This window comes from Meriones unguiculatus, chromosome 16 (genome assembly GCF_030254825.1).
Source record: "Meriones unguiculatus strain TT.TT164.6M chromosome 16, Bangor_MerUng_6.1, whole genome shotgun sequence".
NCBI classification, from domain to species: Eukaryota; Metazoa; Chordata; class Mammalia; order Rodentia; family Muridae; genus Meriones; species Meriones unguiculatus.
In genome coordinates this window covers 6021176-6042796 of record NC_083363.1, presented here as the reverse complement: position 1 = coordinate 6042796, position 21621 = coordinate 6021176, and the positions used below count along the sequence as shown (strand labels likewise).

Here is a 21621-nt window from a genome sequence, read left to right as displayed (position 1 = left end):
AGGACGGGCCAAGCCCATCACGTGGGTGGTTCCATCTCCAGGCAGGTAGACCCGGACAGTGTAAGGAAGCAAGCCAGTAAGCAGCACCCCTGCATGGCCTCAGTTTCTCTGCAGGTTCCTGCCTTAAGTCCCTGCCCTGACGTCCCAGGAAAACAAGGACCTAAGCTGTAAGATGAAATAAACCCATTTTTCAAGTTGGTTTTGGTCATGGTGTTGAATCAAAGCATAGAAACATAAATTAAGTGGTACTAGAATGAATTATTTAATGACTATCAGACAATATATCAGAACATCTTCTGAGATTCTTTAAAAGCAGACTCCTGGGGCTAAAGAGATGGCTCAGTGGTTGATAGAGACACATATACACTGAATGTGGAGTAAGGAAGTGAGACTTCTAAGCCAGCGGGATACACTATAAATATTAACAGTCTGGTAACTTACAAATGCTGATGGTTTTCTTCCATTCCTAGTTCAGTATCAAGAGTTCCCACACACAGTAAGCTGTGGAGAAAGGTCAGTAGGAGTGTACCAGAATGCTCTCTTTCGTTTTTTTTCTTTTGGTTTGTTTGGTTTGGTTTTTCTAGACGGTCTCTCCATGTAGCCTTGACTGTCCTGGACCTGCTTTGTAGACCAGGCTGTCCTGGAACTCACAGGGATCCATCTGCCTCTGCCTCCCTGAATGCTGGGATTAAAGGCATCAGAACACTTTCTTAAAGAACATCAATAAGCCATCCAGGAAAGATATGAGTAGGGAGAAGTTGTGGAAATATAATGAAATAATTCCAAAATAATGAAAGAAATGTCTGGAACTCATAAATGAACACCCCGTGTTTGCAAGTGCCCGGGTAATTATCAAATAAAAGAAAATTTACCTCACCTGAAGGTTAAGAGTTTACCTCTTTAGAAAAAAATTCCTAGTCAATAAATCTCTGTAGGCTTTGGCAAAAAATGCAAATAGCCTTACAGCTACAGAACACAGCTCCCCATGCATCACCACAGAAGTGTTCTCCAGAGGGCTTGTTAAACCAGCAGCCGAACCCAATGTATTCACTCCATTACAGTAAAGCACAGACACAACTACAGTTGAGCCATGAAACACTGACAAGAGTAACTGGCAATGATAATATATTTCAGCTTTGATAATTGGACAATATTATAAATGGAGAACTTGGAATTAACTTCGGGCTGATAGACAGTAATCTATGAAACATTGTAAACCACAGACCAAAAGCCTGTGAACACCACATATGCATCCTACATTAACTATGTGTCATCTAAACCACATTTTTTTTTTTAGGGGGGAGGGGGGTTCGAGGTAAGGTTTCTCTTTATAGCTTTGACTGCCTGGCTGTCCTGGAACTCACTCTGTAGACCAGGCTTGCCAGGAACTCATAGGGATCTACCTGTCTTTACCTCCCGAGTACTGTAATCCAAGGTGAGCAACACCCCACCCCACCTCATCCGCACTGGCCAAATCACACTGTCTTGAAGGGGGGGAAACCAACTAGCCACTAGAGAGATTAAGCTGCTCTTATACAATTAGTTACAAACCAACTGTTAAAATAAACCAACTGTACGTAATTATGGGAAGGGTTTCTGTCAACAAGAAAAATACTGTATGTGTCCAATGTGGTTCCAGTACACAAAATGGTATCTACTGCACCAAAACTGGCCCAGTGTTCATCTATGCATGCTCTATGCTGAGGGAACTGACACATGGACCTACAGCTCACTCACTATCAGCCATCTTTGCTCCCTGAAGCAGGATGGAATAAACTCAGAACAAGAGTGAGGTGAGGAAGCCACTGCATGACTGTGGATTGCACAGGTGAAGACAGTGAAGACAATAAATACATTTCTAAGCAGGGGGCAACTAAAATCATGATCCTGTGACCCAGAGAGGCTCAAGACAACTGGTGATACCAAAAAACGCATTACTATTTAGTGCTTACAATTTCAAGACAGGGAGCCCAGATGCTAATGGAGAGCAGAGCGTGTCCCACTGAGCAGCCCAAGGATCCTTCTACAGGTAAAGGGGAAGTTCAGTGCCGGGCACAGAGCACCTCTACTCTACAAAATTCAAGGTCCCTTATACTGCAATCGATTCCATAGATGATCAGGCGACTGTGGCTGTGAGAAGTGGACCAATACACCTGGATGAGCAATGCTCTCCAGCACGCAGAAACCAAGGCACAACAAACACGAAACACAGGATTCCTCCTATACCTTCAAGTAGAGAGCAACACTCTACTCTGAAAGGGTTAGTTATAAAAAGAACCAAGGCTGGTTGTTTTTGGCTTCTGGTCCCACCAATCTTCATTGCCTGTAGTGAAACCATGTGCTAAAGCATGTCAATTAGGAAAAAATAAAAAAATAAAAAGCTGTCAAGGAGTCAGTCAGCTAAAATTACCTAACGCTCAATAATCAAATATTCTACTATCATCCCTTCCAAGGTAACTGCAAAACATTAATATACAAAAATAGCCACTCCTTGAGCAGATTTACAACACTTCACTTTTCTTGCTTAATTAACATGACATTTACATAACAGTATCTAATTAATTCCCAACGAAAGGCACTGTGGGCTTATTAGGAATGTATCATCCATTTCTAACCAGCTGGTCAATTTCACTTCATCAGAATCCACATGCTGTGTACTCTGCAGCAGCTCACTCTTCCAGGCTACCATTCCAAAGGTGACCTCAGAGAGAACCAACAGCCATAATTCACTCCTCTTGGAGATTCAGAATTGAGTTTGCTGATGAAGCTTTTCAAAGAAAGTGTGTGTGTGTGTGTGTGTGTGTGTGTGTGTGTGTGTGTGTGTTGGGGGTGTGCTGAGCAATACAAACATCAACTTGTATCTTGCTGTGATCATGTTAAAAATAAAAATATTCAAATAATCTATTTCTCGAGTAATAAGTAGTCCCTCTCTGCAAGCCTTCAACATGTGGGGATTTTAAATAGCCAAGCACTGATAGCAATACCAACCAAGGGCTGACAAGGCTGCGGGAGAAACAAGTCACCCCTCCCCACCCCAATCACCCCACACCCACAATCCACAAGCTAGTATAATCAGAAGGGACATGTCTAATCTATCTATATAACTGGGTTTGAAACGCTCTATTGATTGAAAACAAGTAAACATGAAGATATAAAGGGTGAGAATCTAAGTTTACAGAAAACCAGCACAGATGATGGCCCTCACATTTATCCAAATGAAACTCCTAAATTAAACTACTTAAGAGACTTGTTACAGAATTTAAGTGCTGCTTTCTCTGTGAGAAGTTCTAATCCTTACAGTATGCCCTCTGATAAATCCCTAATTTAGATCTGAATAGTGTAGATTTTCACAATGAGCCAGGCCTTACTACTGGCATATTAAATGCCACAGCTATTGCGTCTCACCACCCTAATAATTACAATACTGTGAAATAATTTAAAAAGTCATACTAATTAAAACAGTTGTTTTTAAACCACATTTACATGTGAATCTAGCATGGCAGCTCCTAAATGTTCAGTCTTCGAGTCACCTTTTTATATTTAAAATGACTGAGGGTCACAAAAAAAACCTTTGGTTTACATGTACTACACTATGCTTACATGATACTTTTGCCTATCTGAGATTTAAAAACACAGAAGCATTAATGCCTTATTTAAATTAACAAATTTTAATAAAAACTATTCTTTTATGAAACATAACTATTTTTTTAACTATAGAGCCCCAGGTGTAGATGGCGCTCGGGTTTGCACCTGCATGGACAGCACGCCGGCTGCGGCGTTCGCGGACGGATGCACCTTCACACTGTGGGAGGCTGACTTCACAGCGCCTGAGAGGGACCACAGTTCTCAGACACAGTTCAGAACTTCCGGTACCACACAGCAGTGAACCCTAAGGTTGACAGACTTCCCAATTCTCCCACACTCCTCCCAAACAGAGACTAATCCATTCTCAAAACATGTTAACATGGAAGTAAATAAAGTCAACTGACATGAAGCCACAGTCACCATTCTCAACCAGGGCATTCTGTTTTTGCTGTTTATGTAAGTAACTACAGCGTTTCATGGAACTCAACTCATTCCAAGTAAGCAGCTAAATGTGCTCAGTACTAGTTCCTCAGGGTGAGAACTAAGGACAAAATGCTGTGAACTGAGATGTCATCCTGGGAATCAAAACCAGAGTCCCTTTGAGAAAAGCAAAAACAAATAAACAAACAAACAAAACAACAACAAAAAAAACCCTCTAATTTTACACACTGCTTTTGTTGCCTCATGACAAACTACATTTAATATGGGTATGAAATCAGGGGCTGTCACCCATCTAATTTAGGCTTTGATTCTATTTAACTAAACCCAAATGGGATCTGAATATTTGCATTTCTACCATCAACGAAAGCATGATTTTCATATCACCGATGGAGATACTCGGCATTGGAGGATTTTTTGTTTCTTTTTTCACCTCCCTTTCCCCTCCCCTCCTTCTCTCTCTCTCTTTCATTTGTTTTCAAGACAGGGTTTCTCTGTGTAGATATGGCTGTCCTGAAACTCACTGGTGTACACCAGGATGGCCTCTAACTCAAGAGATCTACCTACTTCTGCCTCAATGTTTTCCTTTAAAAAAAAATTATATATATATAATTATATATATATATCTGGAAAAATTGCTCGGAGGTTAAGAGCACTTGCTGTTCTTGCAGAGGAGCTGGGTTTGGTTCCCAGCATTCACATAGTGGCTGCTCAACTGTTTAACTCAAGTACTGGGGGGATCTGATGCTTTCTTTCGGCCTCCTTGGATACTTCATGTACATGGTGTACATGTATATACACAGACATAACACGCCTAAACATAACACAAAAGTAAATAAAATAAAACAAAGGTAGTAAGACCATTCTTATAAATCTTGTCTGCATTGAAAATTGCAAGGACCTGCTCTGCCCTCCTCAGAAAAGGATATGACTTGTGTTGTACTCTTTGTAAGAAGCCTCAGGAAGAATCAAAGAAGACATCTATCTATCCAGGCCAAAGGTGCTGTCCCATGCAGTTTTAAAAGGGACCAAGGACAGAGCCTTTTCTATGTCACTGCTCAGTCCCTCCAAAGCCCTATACTAGCCCTGAGTTAAGAGTGTTACTGAGGGTTGGAGAGGTGACTCAGAGGTTAAGAGCAATGGCTGCTTTTCCAGAGGTCCCAAATTCAATCCCCAGCAACCACATGGTGGTTCACAACTATCCATAATGAGATCTGGTGGCCTCTTCTGGCGTGCAGGCAGAATATACTTTTTTTAAAGAGCTACTGAATGAAAGACCCTACACGCAATCCACACTGCTAGGTCTTCGGGAATGTCTCTCTGCCATGAGTAACTGGGATTGTCACAATTTGAATATGTGTCAAAGGGTTGTACTGACATTCTGAAACTTTAAAACTCCTTTGCTAAAGTGGTACCCTAGTGACAGACTGAAACATGAAATGGCTTATGAAACAATAAAAGAAATGAATATAAAATATAGTCATATGGTTGGCCTTTTTGAGGAGGGGGTCCTGGTAGCTCTCAATTTTCAGAGAACTGCATAAACACAGTACTATTTCCACAAAGTTAGAATGACTACTTCTAAGACATCTAGCTGGCCGCCCCTCTTATGACTTTGCAGCCAAACATTTTGCCATCAACAAAGCTGGGTTTACTTTAAAGTCATCAGTGTCACCAATTTCCTTTACCTATACCAAACAAAAACATGACAACTGCAAATGCTAAATTGGTATGGCATAACGTCCTTATTCACCGTGGCCTTTATCTTCTGACAAGTGCAGAGCGTTTAATCTAATAAGAATGTCTTTTGAATCTCTCTCAAGAGCTCTTCAAAACCGAGTCAGGCCAGCAGTAACTATACAATCTTACAGCTGTCAGGGAAGACTATGAAAACAAACCTTTAGGTCTCAGGCCTTAGAGACCCTGCACAGTAAGTGTTAGAAATTCACTAGTCTTCTCTCTCAGAGGAAAAGAAAATCTTAACAAGGGAAATTCAGAAGATAAAAGAAAGACCCATGAGTTGAAAGTTCCTTGACGAGAGGCAGGTGGCTACCTACACTGGATGAGACACGCATACAGAGACATCTGTTACATCAAAACTCTGAAAAGAACTGTCACAAGGACACACACACACAACTTCTAAATTTTACGCCTTTAGATTACTGAATTATATCATTAAACATTCAATGTATTATTATAAATTAAATGAGATCTTTAATGTATCAAAACATATAAAGTACTTGGGAGTGGGGGGAAGACAGGGTTTCTCTGAAGCCCTGGCTGTCCTAGAACTCACTGTAGACCAAGCTGGCCTCAAACTCAGAGATCTGCCTATCTCTGCCTCCCAAATGCGAAGATTAAAGGTGTGTACCACATCACCCAGCAATTTATTGCAGTTCTAAAAAGTAAACAAACAAAGCAAAACACTAAAGTGTCCCTACATATTTATAGTAAGAACTGTCTGGGCACTGCACCAGCACCATGCCAAGCGATCCGAGGTCAAAGAGAGCAGTGTAAAACAGAGGCTTTGCTTGTTTGGAGCCTGGAGTCTAAGCTGGTAGGGAAGAATGAGAACCCAAGTCTAAAAGGTAACAATAAGAGACAGTTTGAGAGTAAGTGTCATAGATAAGTAGTCCAGGAGTTCCTTAAGGGAAACAGTCAGGGTAACAAAATGATTTTGAGCTGGGGCTCAGAGGAGCATGAATGGAATGTTTCCATGAGTGCCCGGTGAATCCTAGGCAAAGAAAAGCAAGCACCTGTTCTAGCAAGAGCAGGTCCATTAGCCACACTGGGGGCTAGATTTAGAGGAGGACCTCTAACACAAGAATCAGAATCTAAAAGAAGACATGAAACTGAACGGGCAATGTGTTGGGAGGCGGAGGATTTGGGGGAAGGGTGAATAAGAACTGGACATGATCAAAACACACCACATACATACATGCAATTTTAAAAGAATAAACATTACTTAAAAAAAGAATCTGGATACCACACTGGAAGTGGTGAGTCAATGAGAAATTTTCCTTTTCTAACACAACTAACACTGGCAAATTCATCTGGCAGGTCATTTTGTACTAGGAAAATCCCAGAAGCAAGAAGAGAGATTATGGATACAATCCTATTTTTTAAAAAATGGATAGCAATATCAACTCCCCAGATTTAATTTTTCCAGGTAATTAACTACATACAGGATCATAAACAAATGAAAATTAGGAACTATAAACAATACTACACGTAACTTAAAATTTAGGGCTGGGGAGGTGGCTGCTTCAGTGGTAAACTACTTGCTGTATAAACATGAGAACCAGAGTTTAGATCTCAACTACTCAGTTAAAACTCAGGTTGACGCGAGAGCCTGCCTATAATCCCAGCACGCAGGAGGACGACAGAATCCTGGATCAGGCTGGCTAGACAGACTAGCAGCAGAACAGGTGAGCTCAGGAGCCAGGCCTCTCAAGTATCGTAACTCTCAACCAGAAAAGAAGCTGAAGACCCCTGGTGTCAGCCCTGGGCCTCCCCAACACGCTACGCCAAACACTCAGCTGCATGTATGCATGAGCCCACCCACCATGTAAGCACGCTACACACACACACACAGTCACTTTTAGTTTGTACACGTGGTGTAATAATATACTTTAAAGTTTGGAATACCTTTAATAGAAGAAAAAAAAAATTAAACAGGGTTTCTCTGTGTAGCCTTGGCTGTTCTAGACTCACTTTGTAGACCAGGCTGGCCTTGAACTCACAGCAATCCAAGTGCATCTGCCTCCCAACTGCTGGGATTTAAGGCTAGTGCCATCATGCTCAACAGAAGAAAGTTTTTAAAATTAAGAATCACATGTAATTTTTTTTCAATAATCTAGAAACCTAGATAATGATGTTATAGTAGTCCTGTTATTTGCAGGGGCTGTACATCCTTCAAGGCCCTCCAAAGACACCTGGACCTGCAAACAGTATCAAACTCTGTATCACTTTGTTTTTACTATCCATGTTTACAAAAAAGTTTAATGCATAAATGAGGTCCAACAAGAGATTACCATGAATAATGGCATAGAAAATATATAGCTGCAGTAGAATTGTCAAGAAAACTGTTACTAGGCTTCTGTGGCCATCAGTAAATGCACTAACATCTACTTTGGCATAAGCATTGCAAGCCATGGCAGCCAACCTGAGGCCCGAGACTATGGTGTCAATAGGCAGGCAGCACACACAGCATGGTCAGGTAGGCAAAGGAAGGACCCCTGGACAGGATAAAGTGGAACAACACAAAATATAAAATTTAAGACTTAATCTCTTCTCCAATTTCCATTTTTTATTTAACAAAGATTTATTATAAGAATATATGAGGCATTCTGACACGTGTGGGGGGGGCTAAATAATCAAAGAACATGATCAGGCAAATTAGTCACTGCTGTTAACCCCAAGTTTGAAAATGCCATCATATTTCATGTGACTCCCTGCAGAGAGAGGTTCTGAAGTTGAAGAAGAGGGACAAAGAGCAGCAGGCAAAGAAAGTGATAATTTTGCTTTAGTTGGGCTCTTACTTTTGACAAGTTAAAGGTCAAATGACACCTCAGCTACTTGAACAAGGTAGAGCAGAAATACTTTATACAAGCAAACACTCAAGCCCTGCATCCAGACAAGAATTAACTTATAGCTATTTGATTTAATAAAATATATAACAGACATTCCCAAACTGCTCTGCAAAGTATCAATCTTTCAGAACAAGGCCTTAATGAAAGCAACATTGTCTGTAGAACCAGCCTTAGAATTAATAAATAAATGTTCAAGAGAAAAAAACTTTAAATTAAAATTAAGAGACATTTAAAGTTTGGGCATTCTTTATTACAGGAGAGAATCTTCCACTTTGAGACTATTATATATCAGAAAAGCTCCATCTGTTGTATAATTATCTCTGATAAACGGCTTGATGCTTCAAGCTTCATTAGAGAAAAGGGAAGAGAAAAGCACACACAGAGAGAACAGTAAATAAATTGCCCCTCCATATTTCACTTAAAACCAGCCCAGCAGGAAACCATAAAATATTTTTAATAGGTAATATTTTCCAAACACTTTACTGGAAGCTGCTATCCTGTTTTGTCCAATATCTGCCCTCCTACAGAAGCCAGTCTAAAATGGGGAAAACTGGCTCCCTTTACAGATTACTATAAATTTAATTGGAAAATCAAATAAAAAGCTTATCTACTTGGTGGCAACGATACTCACTTTGCAGACAGCAGCTCAGACTTTGCCAGATCCAACAACAGGCTATAAAGTACATATAAAAAGGCACTGCAACCCAGGAATAATGATTTACCTCTACAGTTCTGACACTCAGGAGGTAGAAGTAGGAGAATTGCAAATATGAGACAAGCCCAGGCTCACTGGTGAGGTTTGTCAACATACCTCAACCACGTTTTTCAAATCTCTGGTGAGCTAAGGGATCACCGGAAATCTGCTTCCGAGGAAGCAAAGGGCATCTTCCACAATCAAAATAATTTAGGGACAACTCAAGAATGTTCTCATAGCATCATTTTGGGGATTAATGTCATATATTAAAGGAAAATTCAAGAGTTTGGTACCAGCCTAAGCAACTTGTCTCAGAGTTATTATTGCTATAAAACACCATGACCAAATTTTTTATTTGGCTTACATATCCACACTGTAGTCCATTATTCAAAGAAACTAGGACAGGAACTCAAGCAAGCAGGAACCTGGAGGCAGGAGCTAAAGCTAAAGCTAGTACTTACTTGGCTGCTCAGCCTGCTTTCTTATAGAAGCCAGGACCACCAGCCCAGGGATGGCCCCACCTATATTGGGCTCACTACCTATAATAGGCTGGGCCCTCCCCACACCAAACACTAAAAAAAATGCCCTACAACTATTCCTCAACTGAGGTTCCCTCCTTTCAAATAATGCTGGCTTGTGTCAGTCAAGTTCAAATAAAACTAGGAAGAACAGCAATACAATAAGATCTTGTCACACAACAAAGCAAACCCAAAACCCAAACCAGAGGAAAACTTGACTCAAACAAACAACCTAATAAGATAACTTAAGGAACTAGAAAAGCAACAAACCAATCGGGAAATCTTTAAGGAAAGGAGGAACCAAAGCAGAAACAAGCAAAATTAATACTTGAAGAAAAAAAAAAAAAAGCACAAGAAAGTAAACAAAATAACAATAGTAAAAATAAGGGGGAAATTTAGATTCAAATAAATAAAATCAGAGACAACAAAATGATGGCACAAAAATACAAAGGATCACTGGTAACTTTACATATAACTAGTCACCTGAAATCTGAAAAATCTAAGGAGAGATGGGTAAAATAGTGTCTTAGGCTGACCAACAATGAGGTAGCAGAACTTAGTAACAGCAAAGAACTGAATAGCATCACAGATCAATTTTATCAAACCTCTTTCTAAAGAAGATAACACCAAGCATTCTTTTGTTTTGTTTTCGGTTTTCCAGGCAGGGTTTCTCTGTGTAGTCTTAGAGAGCACTTTGTAGATCAGGCTGGCCTCAAACTCACAGAGATCCACCTGCCTCTGCCTCCCAAAAGTGCTGAGATTAAAGCTATATGCTGCCACCACCACCCTGCTAACACCAAACATTCTTAACTTACTCCAAAAACTTAAAGGGGAAGGAATTCTCTCAAACTCATGTATAAGATATTACCTCAACACCAAAACCAGACAAAGACACATACACAAAAAGAAAATTACTGACTACTATCTCCGATGAGAACCAATAAATCTTCTTAGTAATAGCAACCACAACCCAACAACATACTGAAACAGTTATAAACCATGACTGAAACCCAGTCCCTGGATACAAAATGGTTCAAGATTGGCAAGCCATGAGTGCGTGCATCAAACCAGCAGAGAGAGAGAGACAGTTGACAAAGAAGAAAGTTAATAAAATTCAACATCCTCCTATAACACAGTGGCTCACTCCCGTAATCCCAGCTTTCAGGGGACTGAAAGTGGAGGGCCGTTGTGAGCATCAGGCCAACTGGGTTAAGAGAATGAGACTCTCAAAATGCAAACAAAAATTTTCCACAATAAAAGCTCGGATTAATTAGGAATATAGAAAGATGATATCGTAACACACAGGTCACACGTGCCATACACACAGCAAGCAACACAACCAATGAGGAAAAGTCTAATCCATTTCCCTAGGATCTGAAATAAGACCAGAAAGCTCTTCTCTAAACTATCTTTTTGTTTATTTATGTACACAGCATTATGCCTTCATGTACACGTGCATTGCAGAAGAGGGCACCAGATTTTATTATAGATGGTTGTGAGCCACCATGTGGTTGCTGGAAATTGAACTCAGAACCTTTGGAAGAGCAGCCAATGCTCTTAACCTCTGAGCCATCTCTCCAGCCCTCTCTTACCATCTCTTACAGCACTCTATATGAGCCCAAAAGAAGGAAAGGCCATCTAAACTAAAGAGGAGGAAGTAAAATTATCCCTGTCTGTAAATGACTTGACTTCATAAATAGAAAGACCTCAAGACTTCACTCAAAACAATTAGAAATGATAAATTCAAAATGTTCACGATATAAGACCAATTTAAAAAATCAGCAGTGTTTCTATGCCAATAAGAAACTTGCAGAAAAAGAAAGCGATCCATTCGTATAATAGCTACAAAACGGTGTATGACTTAGAAAGTGTAAGCAAATGCAGAACACACATGTGGAGAAGGATGGTCGGGTACAGGGGATAGCTGCGTGGTACAAATACCTTCCAATATCCGATAACACAACTGGATGACTATGCTTGACAATAATGACTTGTTTCAAGACTTACTAGAGAGAATTTTAAGTATGCTCAGTACAAAGCAGTGTTTGAAAGGCCAGCTGTGTCGGTCAGTCTTGTCTGTACTACACCCTGTATGCAGTAGCTGAGACACCATGCTGTCTATAACCAGTATACGTAATCTGTATAGTCAAATGGGCATCAGCAAAACAGAGGGAAAACATTTCAAATCAGTGTGTGTGTGTGTTTGTTTTTCAAGGCAGGGTTTTTCTGTGCCTTGGTTGAGCTGTGTAGACAAGGCTGGCATCGAACTCAGAGATCTACCTGCCTCTGCCTCCCTGAGTGTATGCACCACTAGGCCCATCTTTCAAATCATATTTTATCTCCTTAAGAAAAGCCTGCAGAAACAATAAACAGGCAGCAGAAAAGGCAGAAAGCAGCTGCTGTCTAGCCTAACTTCCATCAGTTTTTTTTTTTGTGGTTTTTTTTGTTTGTTTGTTTGTTTTGTTTTGTTTTTGCGATAAACACAGTCTAGACCAGCAGCTACGTTGTGGAGAGCCAGGCCTTTTCAAGCAGACAGCTCTATGATCCTGAGTAAGATATGGAACCATCCATGCTTCAGTTTCTACATATGTGACATAGATAAAAAGCACCTATTTTACAGAGAAATATGAAGGCGAAGTGGCTTAGCTTGCAGTACACATTTGGAATAGCGTCAGCTACCTGGTGACTCATCTACTGTCCTGCATTAGGACTGCTATGACAAGTCCTCTCATTTTATGAGTTTTGTTTACAGCGCCTTGTTGAAAAGGTTTTCAACGTTCATGTTCTCTTCGATAATCACACAGTTCGGAAAGGAGAGCTATGTGTGCCCCAACAGACAAATGTCACTTAAGCATTTAAGTGATTGTTCAATTGTTCTGACAGTTTTATCTCTATGTCTTGCTAAACACAGGCATTTCTATCTTTTAGTTGATTGTTAGTAGTAAGAAGTTGAAGGTAGATTTAAGCGACACTCATTCTCTTTATTAGAAAATTAAATTTAAAACTCACAATACTTCCAGACCTATGCAACTAAGCAAAGGATACTCAACGAATACCACAAGTTATCTGGTGGTTAGCTCTGGAATCACAAGCTCATTTCCTATAAACTCAAGTGCCATTGCTTTCTACTTAAAGCTGGGAAGTACCAAGAATTGAAACTATGGTCCCTGTAAATACCAGCAGTCTGCTTGTCTCCCTCCCTCATTCCTAGGCAAGTCAGAGGGGAAAACTTCGAAAGGTGCAGCAGCAAAAGCCTATGCCACCTTACCTGGGTCTCCACTGCGTGTCAATCAGTGTCTCGCTGGCATTCTAAAATAGCCATCCTTTAGCCATTTCACACTGACTCCAAGCCCAGCACTCCTCTCCCCTCTGCAGAACAGCTGCTTTCAACCTGGGACGCCAGAAAAGCCCATCTGGAGAAGCTTTCCAAATGGCTGTAGGCCGTAGACTCTTCGCCTCACAGCCTGGTTCTGTCAATACGGGCCTGCTCAGAGCCCATGGTCTCCAACTGCTACATGAACCCCTGGTTCTAGGTCAGCTTTCCTAAAAGGTCTACCTCCAGATAAAATGTCAGCAATCATACGGACCTGTCTACTCACAATCCCTTCGTGATAAATTCTTATTACATGGGTTTCCACAGAAGAGAATGACTTGATTTTGCCATCATGAATCTCCATTGTGACAGGTGTATTACAAAGTGAATCAACTGACCGAAAAAAAAAAAAAAAAAAAAAAGCCCTCTGAATCTTGGTTTAGTACCTACTAGTTTCGTGGCCACAGACAAATTATTTTGTTTCTTTGAACAAAAATTTTAATACCTCACTGGATTGTCATGAACAACAACAAAAAAAAAAAAAAAATTTTTTTTAAGGTGGTGAGCTCATCTCCCATGCATTTTGGCTAACTTGTTTGTTGTAGCCTGGTTTTGGTACATGCATGATCCTGACCAGCTCCAACCTTCCCCATAAGACTACAGAGTTTTAAATGAATGTAGATAAAATCAGGTGGAGGTGGAGGGTGCATACTTTCCTAACATGAGGGGTCACAGCTTTCACCAGCCCCTCAATAAGCACATGTCTGTAACTCCACTTCCTTGGCATACCATTAGCATATTTCTCTTAAGTGATCTGCACACCCTACCTGGTTCCATAAAACAAGTTATAATATTAAGATCTCTTCCTCTGGAATGCTCTCTTTCAGTGTAAGCCATCCCTGTTCACAATGCTGTCAGATTGCTTCTTCAGAAGAACAGTGACCCTGTCACCTTCTCTTCAGTAGAACAACAGCTCTTGTTCAAAGTCCTGAGAGCTTGGCTGGACATTCAGGCTTCTACTGCTAGTCATTACCTTTTCCAGCTTCGTCCTTCATGAATGGCCTGAAGGAGTCATTAGCCAAAGAGAAGTTCCAGGCAGCTCTTCTCCACAGCTCATGCTGCATGTGAGAAGTGTCCCTTCACAACATTCTGTCTTCAATACCATGTCTGAGGAAGGCAGTGCCCTTCAACAGCATTTATGAGAAAGGCCGGCCTGCGGCTATGTGTCAGGCTAATCCTAGCATCCTGACAGGATCGGGCTGGATCACTTCTGTGTAGAAAGTGTCCCACGCAATGTAAGATATTAACAGTATTCTAGGTCTCTTAAGAACCCATTGCTCTGGGGAGGAAGAAGGGGAAGGGGGATGGTCACTTCTGTTTGCCGTACTCTGATTTAAAGTAACAAACATATTAAACCCCCTGCTAAACAACAAATTCTTTAAAGATCTTTGTTTTACATTCTTAATATAACGGAATACAATAACTCATGAAAACTTTAAATAATATTTGTCTCTTGCTAACCTTCCCAAAATTAGTAGACTAGTTAACTTTATATTTCTAAATAGCCATTAAATTTGAAATACTACATTCCAACCTTAAGTAAAGCACAAGGCAAAAACTATGTCATAATATCTTTCTAATTTTGAACAAATATTATCAGTTACACTATGTTCCCCCCTAAAAAAGTTCTAGCATTACTAGCATTATAAAGGCTAAGGAGACAGTATTTCCTTATCACATACAAAGAGTAACAAAAGAACCAGTGGTATAGCTCAGTAGATAGAGGCACTTGTAAAAAGCAGGCTTGACTAACTGGGCTCAATGCCCAGGCCTCACAGCCTAACAGGAGAGAGACAGCACATGCCTGCTCACTTACATCTTCACGTTCTCATATCCTATACACACACACACACACACACACACACACACACACACTCTAAAATATTAAACAATACAAGAAATTATCTCCTACTTTCTTCACAGAGCCTGTGTCTTTATTACTAAGTTGGACACTTAATCAAGACCAGTTAGCAGAGGCAAAAGGTCAATCTAAGGCCCCTAGATCAGTTTAAGTTCCTAAGATTGATAATTCTAAATGCTTGATGTACATTAGAATTCTCTACAGACTTAAAAAGCAGAGTCATTGTGCTTCCTTCTCCTTAGACAAATTAAATTATGCTCAAGGAAGATATAAAAACTAAAACTGCTCTTTAAATCCTCAACAGAGAACAGGTCAGACATCTTAGCAGGTAAGGGCACTTGTCACCAAGCCTGATGACCTGCGTTCCTTCCGTGGAATCCACAAGGTAGAAGCAGAGAACTGACGCCTACGAACTGTCCTCTATCCTCCACATACACCATGGCGAGTATACCTCAGTACACAAACCTTCTAAAAATGTAATAAAAAATTTAATATCCCCATGGATGCTAATGTGAAGCCAGAGCTGTTCCAGATTGGTTCAAAAACGTATGTTCACAGAGAAAATGTAAAAGGCTATTTCCTAAAAAGACCTTACCTTCTCTGGAATGGCTGGCACTCTCTAGCTTGCTGAGACCAGAATTCCATACCCAAACACTATCTTAGAATGAGAATCTGAGGATAAGCACTCATGACCAAGGCACTCACGATAAAGTTCCCGGGCTGCTCTATGACTCTCATGACTTACATTCCTCTGTACTCGCGGAAGCTACATTCAGTTCTGTCGGGAGCGACTGCTGGCTGGGACTAAGAGCTGGCGTGGTTATGGAGGTATTGCTGTTGTCACTGGTGGTCTCTTCAGAAAACAAATCTGATTGGCTGTTACTTGTACTCGGGGTGGAATCATCGTCTGGTTGTTTCTTTTGAAAATCTAAAAAGAAAAGAGGGTAAGAAAACTTGTTTACTTAAGGAGCTTACAGTCAGAGCAGGCACTAGAAAACGTTAATGTTAGTGTCGAAGTTACATGCAACAGCAGCAAAGGCTAATGTGGGTAATTTTTAAAAAGCATGGAAGTAAATCACCGACTAAAAAACAAAAATGCAATTACATGCATGATTTATAGAGAATGATTTAAATTAAAGTTTAAATTTGCATAGTAAGGCCTTTTGTTGTTCTGATGATGGTAGGCACTGATTTCAATACTGAACTTTGAAAACCCAAAGATGCACTTCAAAAGAGTAATCAGTAGAAAGGAAAATAAATAATAAAAATGACTGACACCAATAGGTGAGCAGTCAACAGAAAAACAGCATCACAGAAAATAGCACAGTAAACAAAACAAAACAAAACAAAACAAAACAAAATTTATTTAAAACAGCAGGAATTTAAAATTTAAAAATTTAAAACAGCAGGAATCCCCGGGTGTGATGGCGCACGCCTTTAGACCCACTACTCAGGAGGCAGAGGCAGGCGGCTCTGTGAGTTTGAGGCCAGCCTGGTCTACAAAGTGAGTCAAGGATAACCAGGGCTATGTAGAGAAAACCTGTCTTCAAAAAATAAAGTAAAGTAAAGTAAAGTAAAGTAAAGTAAAGTAAAGTAAAAATAAATAAATAGATAGATAGATAGATAGTTCCTCTAAAACAGCAAGAAACAGTGAGCACATGTATATTATCAGGAATGAGGATAAATATAAAAGAAATGAACATAACAGCAAAAAGAGAGAGAGAGAGAGAGAGAGAGAGAGAGAGAGAAGAGAAAAAAACAGATGAAGGAAATGGGGTGAAGAAAATGAGGTTGCATTTAGTTTAAAACAGACATAAAGGCACAAGGAGGCTAGTTCCCAGGTCATGATCTCTTTGATTTCTTAAGTTGCTGATGGGTATGCCAATGTAATTGTTACAATATTCTCTGTATAATTCCATTTAAAAACTGTAACTGTTATATGAAGTATAGCCTACATTAATTAATTTGAAGAAATGAAATGATCCTCAGGCTTCCACATGGCCTTACCTTGGAAGGAGAGAAGCCACAGCTACCATGTTCTTTGGCCTTGTGAGAACTACTACACCGTGACCTAATCCTAGAGTAAGAGCTGTGTGCGACACAGTGAATGACTACACAGCTCACTCTCCCTAATCCTCGGGAAAGCTCTAAAACATTGACGACACTCCTTAGTGTCTAAGGGAAATTCCAACTTAACAAGAGCAGAGCAATTCAAGTTGACGAACACAGCTCAGGGTCCAGTCCACGGCCCACAGTACAGATGGGGCGCGCCAGACCAATCAACAAACAGCCCTCCAGGTAAAGCCCCACCCATTCCAAGCACTGTTTCTGTTCTGTGTATTTTCCCTAGCCACTTCTTATTCAATGTTTCGACATTTTTAAAATGATTTATTTATCTCAATATTACGTATAGCAAGTATCAAGAAAAGGTGCTATATAAATAGAATAGAATATTGCTCTAGTTTATCAAATAAAATATAGGGTTTTAGGCCGTCTCATTAGTACTCTTATGTCAGAGATTGCTTTGCCTTTCCCACAACCGTGTCCCACGTGACTGGGAATGTTATGAGACCTGAAAAGGTATTAAATACAATCTAGTAGATATTGAAATGGAATCTAGTACATTCCTCAATTCCTTGAGACAGAGAAATACAAACTTCACCACGCACAAGAAACTATAAAAATTAAATGATGTTTGTGTCCCACCAGATCAGTGTATTCTCTTTCTTTCTGCTGTCCCCATGCCTGCCTCAAAGAATCATCACTCTGCACACTCATATCAACCAGCACTTACTTTCTGCCTAACACCAAGAGAGAGTAGGGCTGAAGCAACCGAGACCCAAAAATACCAGAAGGTGAAGGGCTAGAGTCAGGTAATGAGGGAAATCCTCCAACAAGGCAAGAGGCTGCTTCTAGAGCTCTTCCTCGGAGGCAGTGGGGTGACAGCTGCTTTTTCTGATCAGGGCCTAAAAGTTCGGTTCATTTATTTTTCTAAAGGGAAAGTTAGAAATCTCCAAAGCTAATCCATTACACCATACATTAAGAAAAGAATCAGAAATAACTATCCACACTTTACTGGTACTGTTAATGGGACATCAGCAATTCTCACTATCTAAGCAGGATGAGTTTCTAAAAGGAGATCAACTGGGAAGAAAGAAAAAGCTTATTTTGAAAGACATGATACATAATGTCACATTCTCATTGCACGGCAGCCTGTCAGTCCACAGCCTACCACACCCACACATAAGTACCACAGTACTTAATAGTAAAATAGTAAAAATTGCACATAATGCAAGTTCTGTAGAAGCCTTGATGGGAAGATGAGGAGACAAGCTGAACAAACCCTGAAAAACAAATACACAACAAGGGAGTCTCAGCAAAACTGCACCCCTGCCCCATTTTAAGCCTAGGCCAAAACATCACTAAAATTTTTTTTAAATAATGTTTTTCTTATATAATTCTTTTAAAAGAAGGATTTTTATTAAATGGTCAACTAAATAAACTAAGCTAAATAAAACAGCTACAAGACATTCATAAAAAGTTATGAGTTTATGACCATATATATATGTGTGTGTGTGTGTGTGTGTGTGTGTATATATATATATATATATATATAGTTTATGACCATCTATATATATATGTGTGTGTGTGTGTATATATATATATAAAGTGTGTGTGTGTTTGTGTGTGTAAAATAACCATCAGTCTTTCACAGCTTACAGGTTCCAAGACAAAAATGGGGCTCAAGAAATGTGAACTGCGCAAGTGGCCAAATGACCAAGATTCTCTCTTTTTGTTCCCTCTCCCTCCCTATCACTACCTTCCACCTCTCTCTCTAAAAAGTCAGGGCTGGAGAAATGAGCACTTAGGAGCTTTTGTTCCAATTCTAAAGGGCCTGGTACAATTCCTACACCTACATGGCGGCTCACACACATTTCTAGCTCTGGTTCCATGGGATCAACACCCTCTTCTAGCCTCAGCAGGTGACCCTAGGCACATACACGGTGCACAGATACACATGCAGGCAAAAGACCAATACACAAGAAATAAATATAAAACAAAATGCCAACACTGAATCACATTTAAAGTACCTGCCAATTACTATTCTGAACCACTAACAATTCAGTGTGTCCTTGTAGGCACTCCTATTTCCTTGTGGTTTAGCATTTCTTCATTCCACATTGCCCCAGTCAGGTTTCCAGGACCAAGCCATCAGGACATAGCAGGTTCCATGTATGCTCTCCTCAGGAACTAAAAAATAAACCCTGTTCTCTGCTCTTCCTACTGTCTCTGGGAACCAGCAACCACATTCACCTGCAGGCTGAACACAGATGCCTAGGCACATGTCTCCATATTCTTCTGTTGTTTAAAAACAATGAAGAAAATCCCAACTGCTCTATCTTACCAGTAAAGACTCAGGAGCCAGATGCTGGGGTAAAAACCTGCTAGCTCCAAGAGGCAGAGAAGGTAACCTAAAAGTTGTCTTCCAACCTACAAACATGTACCATGACACACAAACTTCGTAGCACCAGCATTTCCTACTAACATATCTCACACCACACACAAAAATAATCTAATTTGAGGGAAAATGGCGACTGACTGTCTTTTCATCTTAAGCCACTGACCCTCCTTGCCTGTCCCCATCTTAAGGTAGTCTACGGCTTTGTTGATTTTCCAAACACTCTATGCTTTTTCCACAGAAAACTCTGACATGGCATAATGGAAATCTAATCCAGGCTCCACACTGGTACCCATCTTTCATGGCTGCACACAAGCACCACTTCCTTGAGAAGTCTTCACATTACCCACGGAGGGCGGAAACATCAAGCCCCAGGTTAGAAACTCAGTTCGGCCAAATATGACACTCAAGACACTTGCCTGATAAATACATTGAATGTCTTAAGCACAGTAGATCCAGCCCCTAACACAATGCCTGCTATATAGTAAACAACCTAAATCTGTTGAGTTTAACCTACTGGATTCTGGTGAATACATGAAGTTTAAGGCTATTAGTTTTCATAAGACACTAATGGATTTTAAATTGCAATAAAATTTATTTATAGGAAGTAAGAATGCTTCTACTCACAGCACAAACATTAAGTATCCCTGTCAATAAGCAAATGTCTAGCTTTTACAATCTATTCCTGAACTTACAAAATGGGGGAGGGAGGGCAGCTCAAAAAAAGTCTTCCCAACTATTCAATATGGGTAAAGCTGGTCCTGACAGGACTTCAAAGATCTCCAAAGTTGCAGCCTGTATGCTTCCATTCGAACACAACGCTGCCAACTTGTATTGGAGAACACAGATAGCCTCAGATTGGCCCCTAAAGCCTGTTCTCAAAAACAGTCAACAGGGCATGACAGGATTTGCTGTTATTGGTAATTAAATGTATTTTATAATCTGCTTTATCACTGAAATTATACAGGCCAGAAATTCTTCCCACCCAGGCAGGAGACTGCTCGGGAGTGTGAACCCGCACAGGTGTCTGCAGGAAAGCTTGCTCCTTATATGGCATTTATTGTGCAGACTATACAGTTTCTCATTTACAAGGCATAAATTAACATCTAACATTAGAGCAAATATCTAACAGTCCATTAGCATTATCGTAACATTCACTAGAGACACACCTCTTGGTTTAGGCACAATATGTACCAATTTTTTAAAAAAATTGAAAATACAAGTTCTGACTGTTAAATCATTAACTTAATCTCAATAAAATGTGCAATACGAGACCCAACTATAGAGTGGAAAAGTTTGTGAAGAGGGTAACACAATCAAGTAAAAAACAGCTGTGTTTTGAGACTTTTGTTTGGTGCTGAGAATGTGGCTCAGTGTACAGCACTTGCCTCTATGTGTAAACCCTCCAAAGAAATTATCCTTTGGTTTTGAATAGCTGATCCTGGAGCCACTAGTGCTGACTTCCCGAAAGCCTTTAGTCCTTGGTGTCTGCCATTAACCACTAAAAGGGCACAGGTAACACAAACCTAACAGTTGCAGAGGTTGGAACCTGAAAGATTTTTTTTTTTTTTTTGGTCAGCCCAAGCCAAAGGTTTCAAATGCACCACAAAGGCATTCCATTAAGGGAATTAGGAAACCATGTGAGAGTAAGTTAGAAAGAAGAGGTTAGTCCTCTTTCTGTATCATTGTATTTACAACTGTTATCGTATTTATAACTGTCCTTATGTTACTGTTTCTCCATTCTGATCCCAGCATGGCTCAGAACCAACATGTAGTCTTGAACTCAACAGCAATTGTCTTGACTTAGCCTCCAAAATGCTGGAATACAGACACGTGCCAACACATCTAGCTTAGCCCTTCATTTGGCCATGCAGAAGTGACAAGACAAAATGACAAAGTAATTCCCACAAGAGCTTCTCATTCTAGGGAGAGGGAGGATGGTGGCAGCAGGTAACAGAGCCCCAGCACCTGCTCACTAGCACCTCCTCTTTATTCGTCATTTCTCTCTCTCCAAGATGAGTCCTCGATTTAAAAATCTTCCCCGTCTACACAGTTCTCAGGCTCCTCATCCTCACCAGTGCCACAAACACATCCTCAGCCA

General features: G+C 40.3%; 1 protein-coding gene across 2 annotated transcripts in view; it reads right to left on the bottom strand.

Moving 5' to 3' along the window:
• Window positions 1–21621, bottom strand: part of Zfand3 (zinc finger AN1-type containing 3) — a 212435-nt gene that overhangs the window by 49583 nt on the left and 141231 nt on the right. For both annotated transcript variants that reach the window (XM_021633465.2, XM_060369204.1), the window contains exon 3: window positions 15807–15989. In XM_021633465.2, the coding sequence (XP_021489140.1) occupies window positions 15807–15989 (183 nt within the window). The remainder of the gene's footprint in view (window positions 1–15806; window positions 15990–21621) is intronic.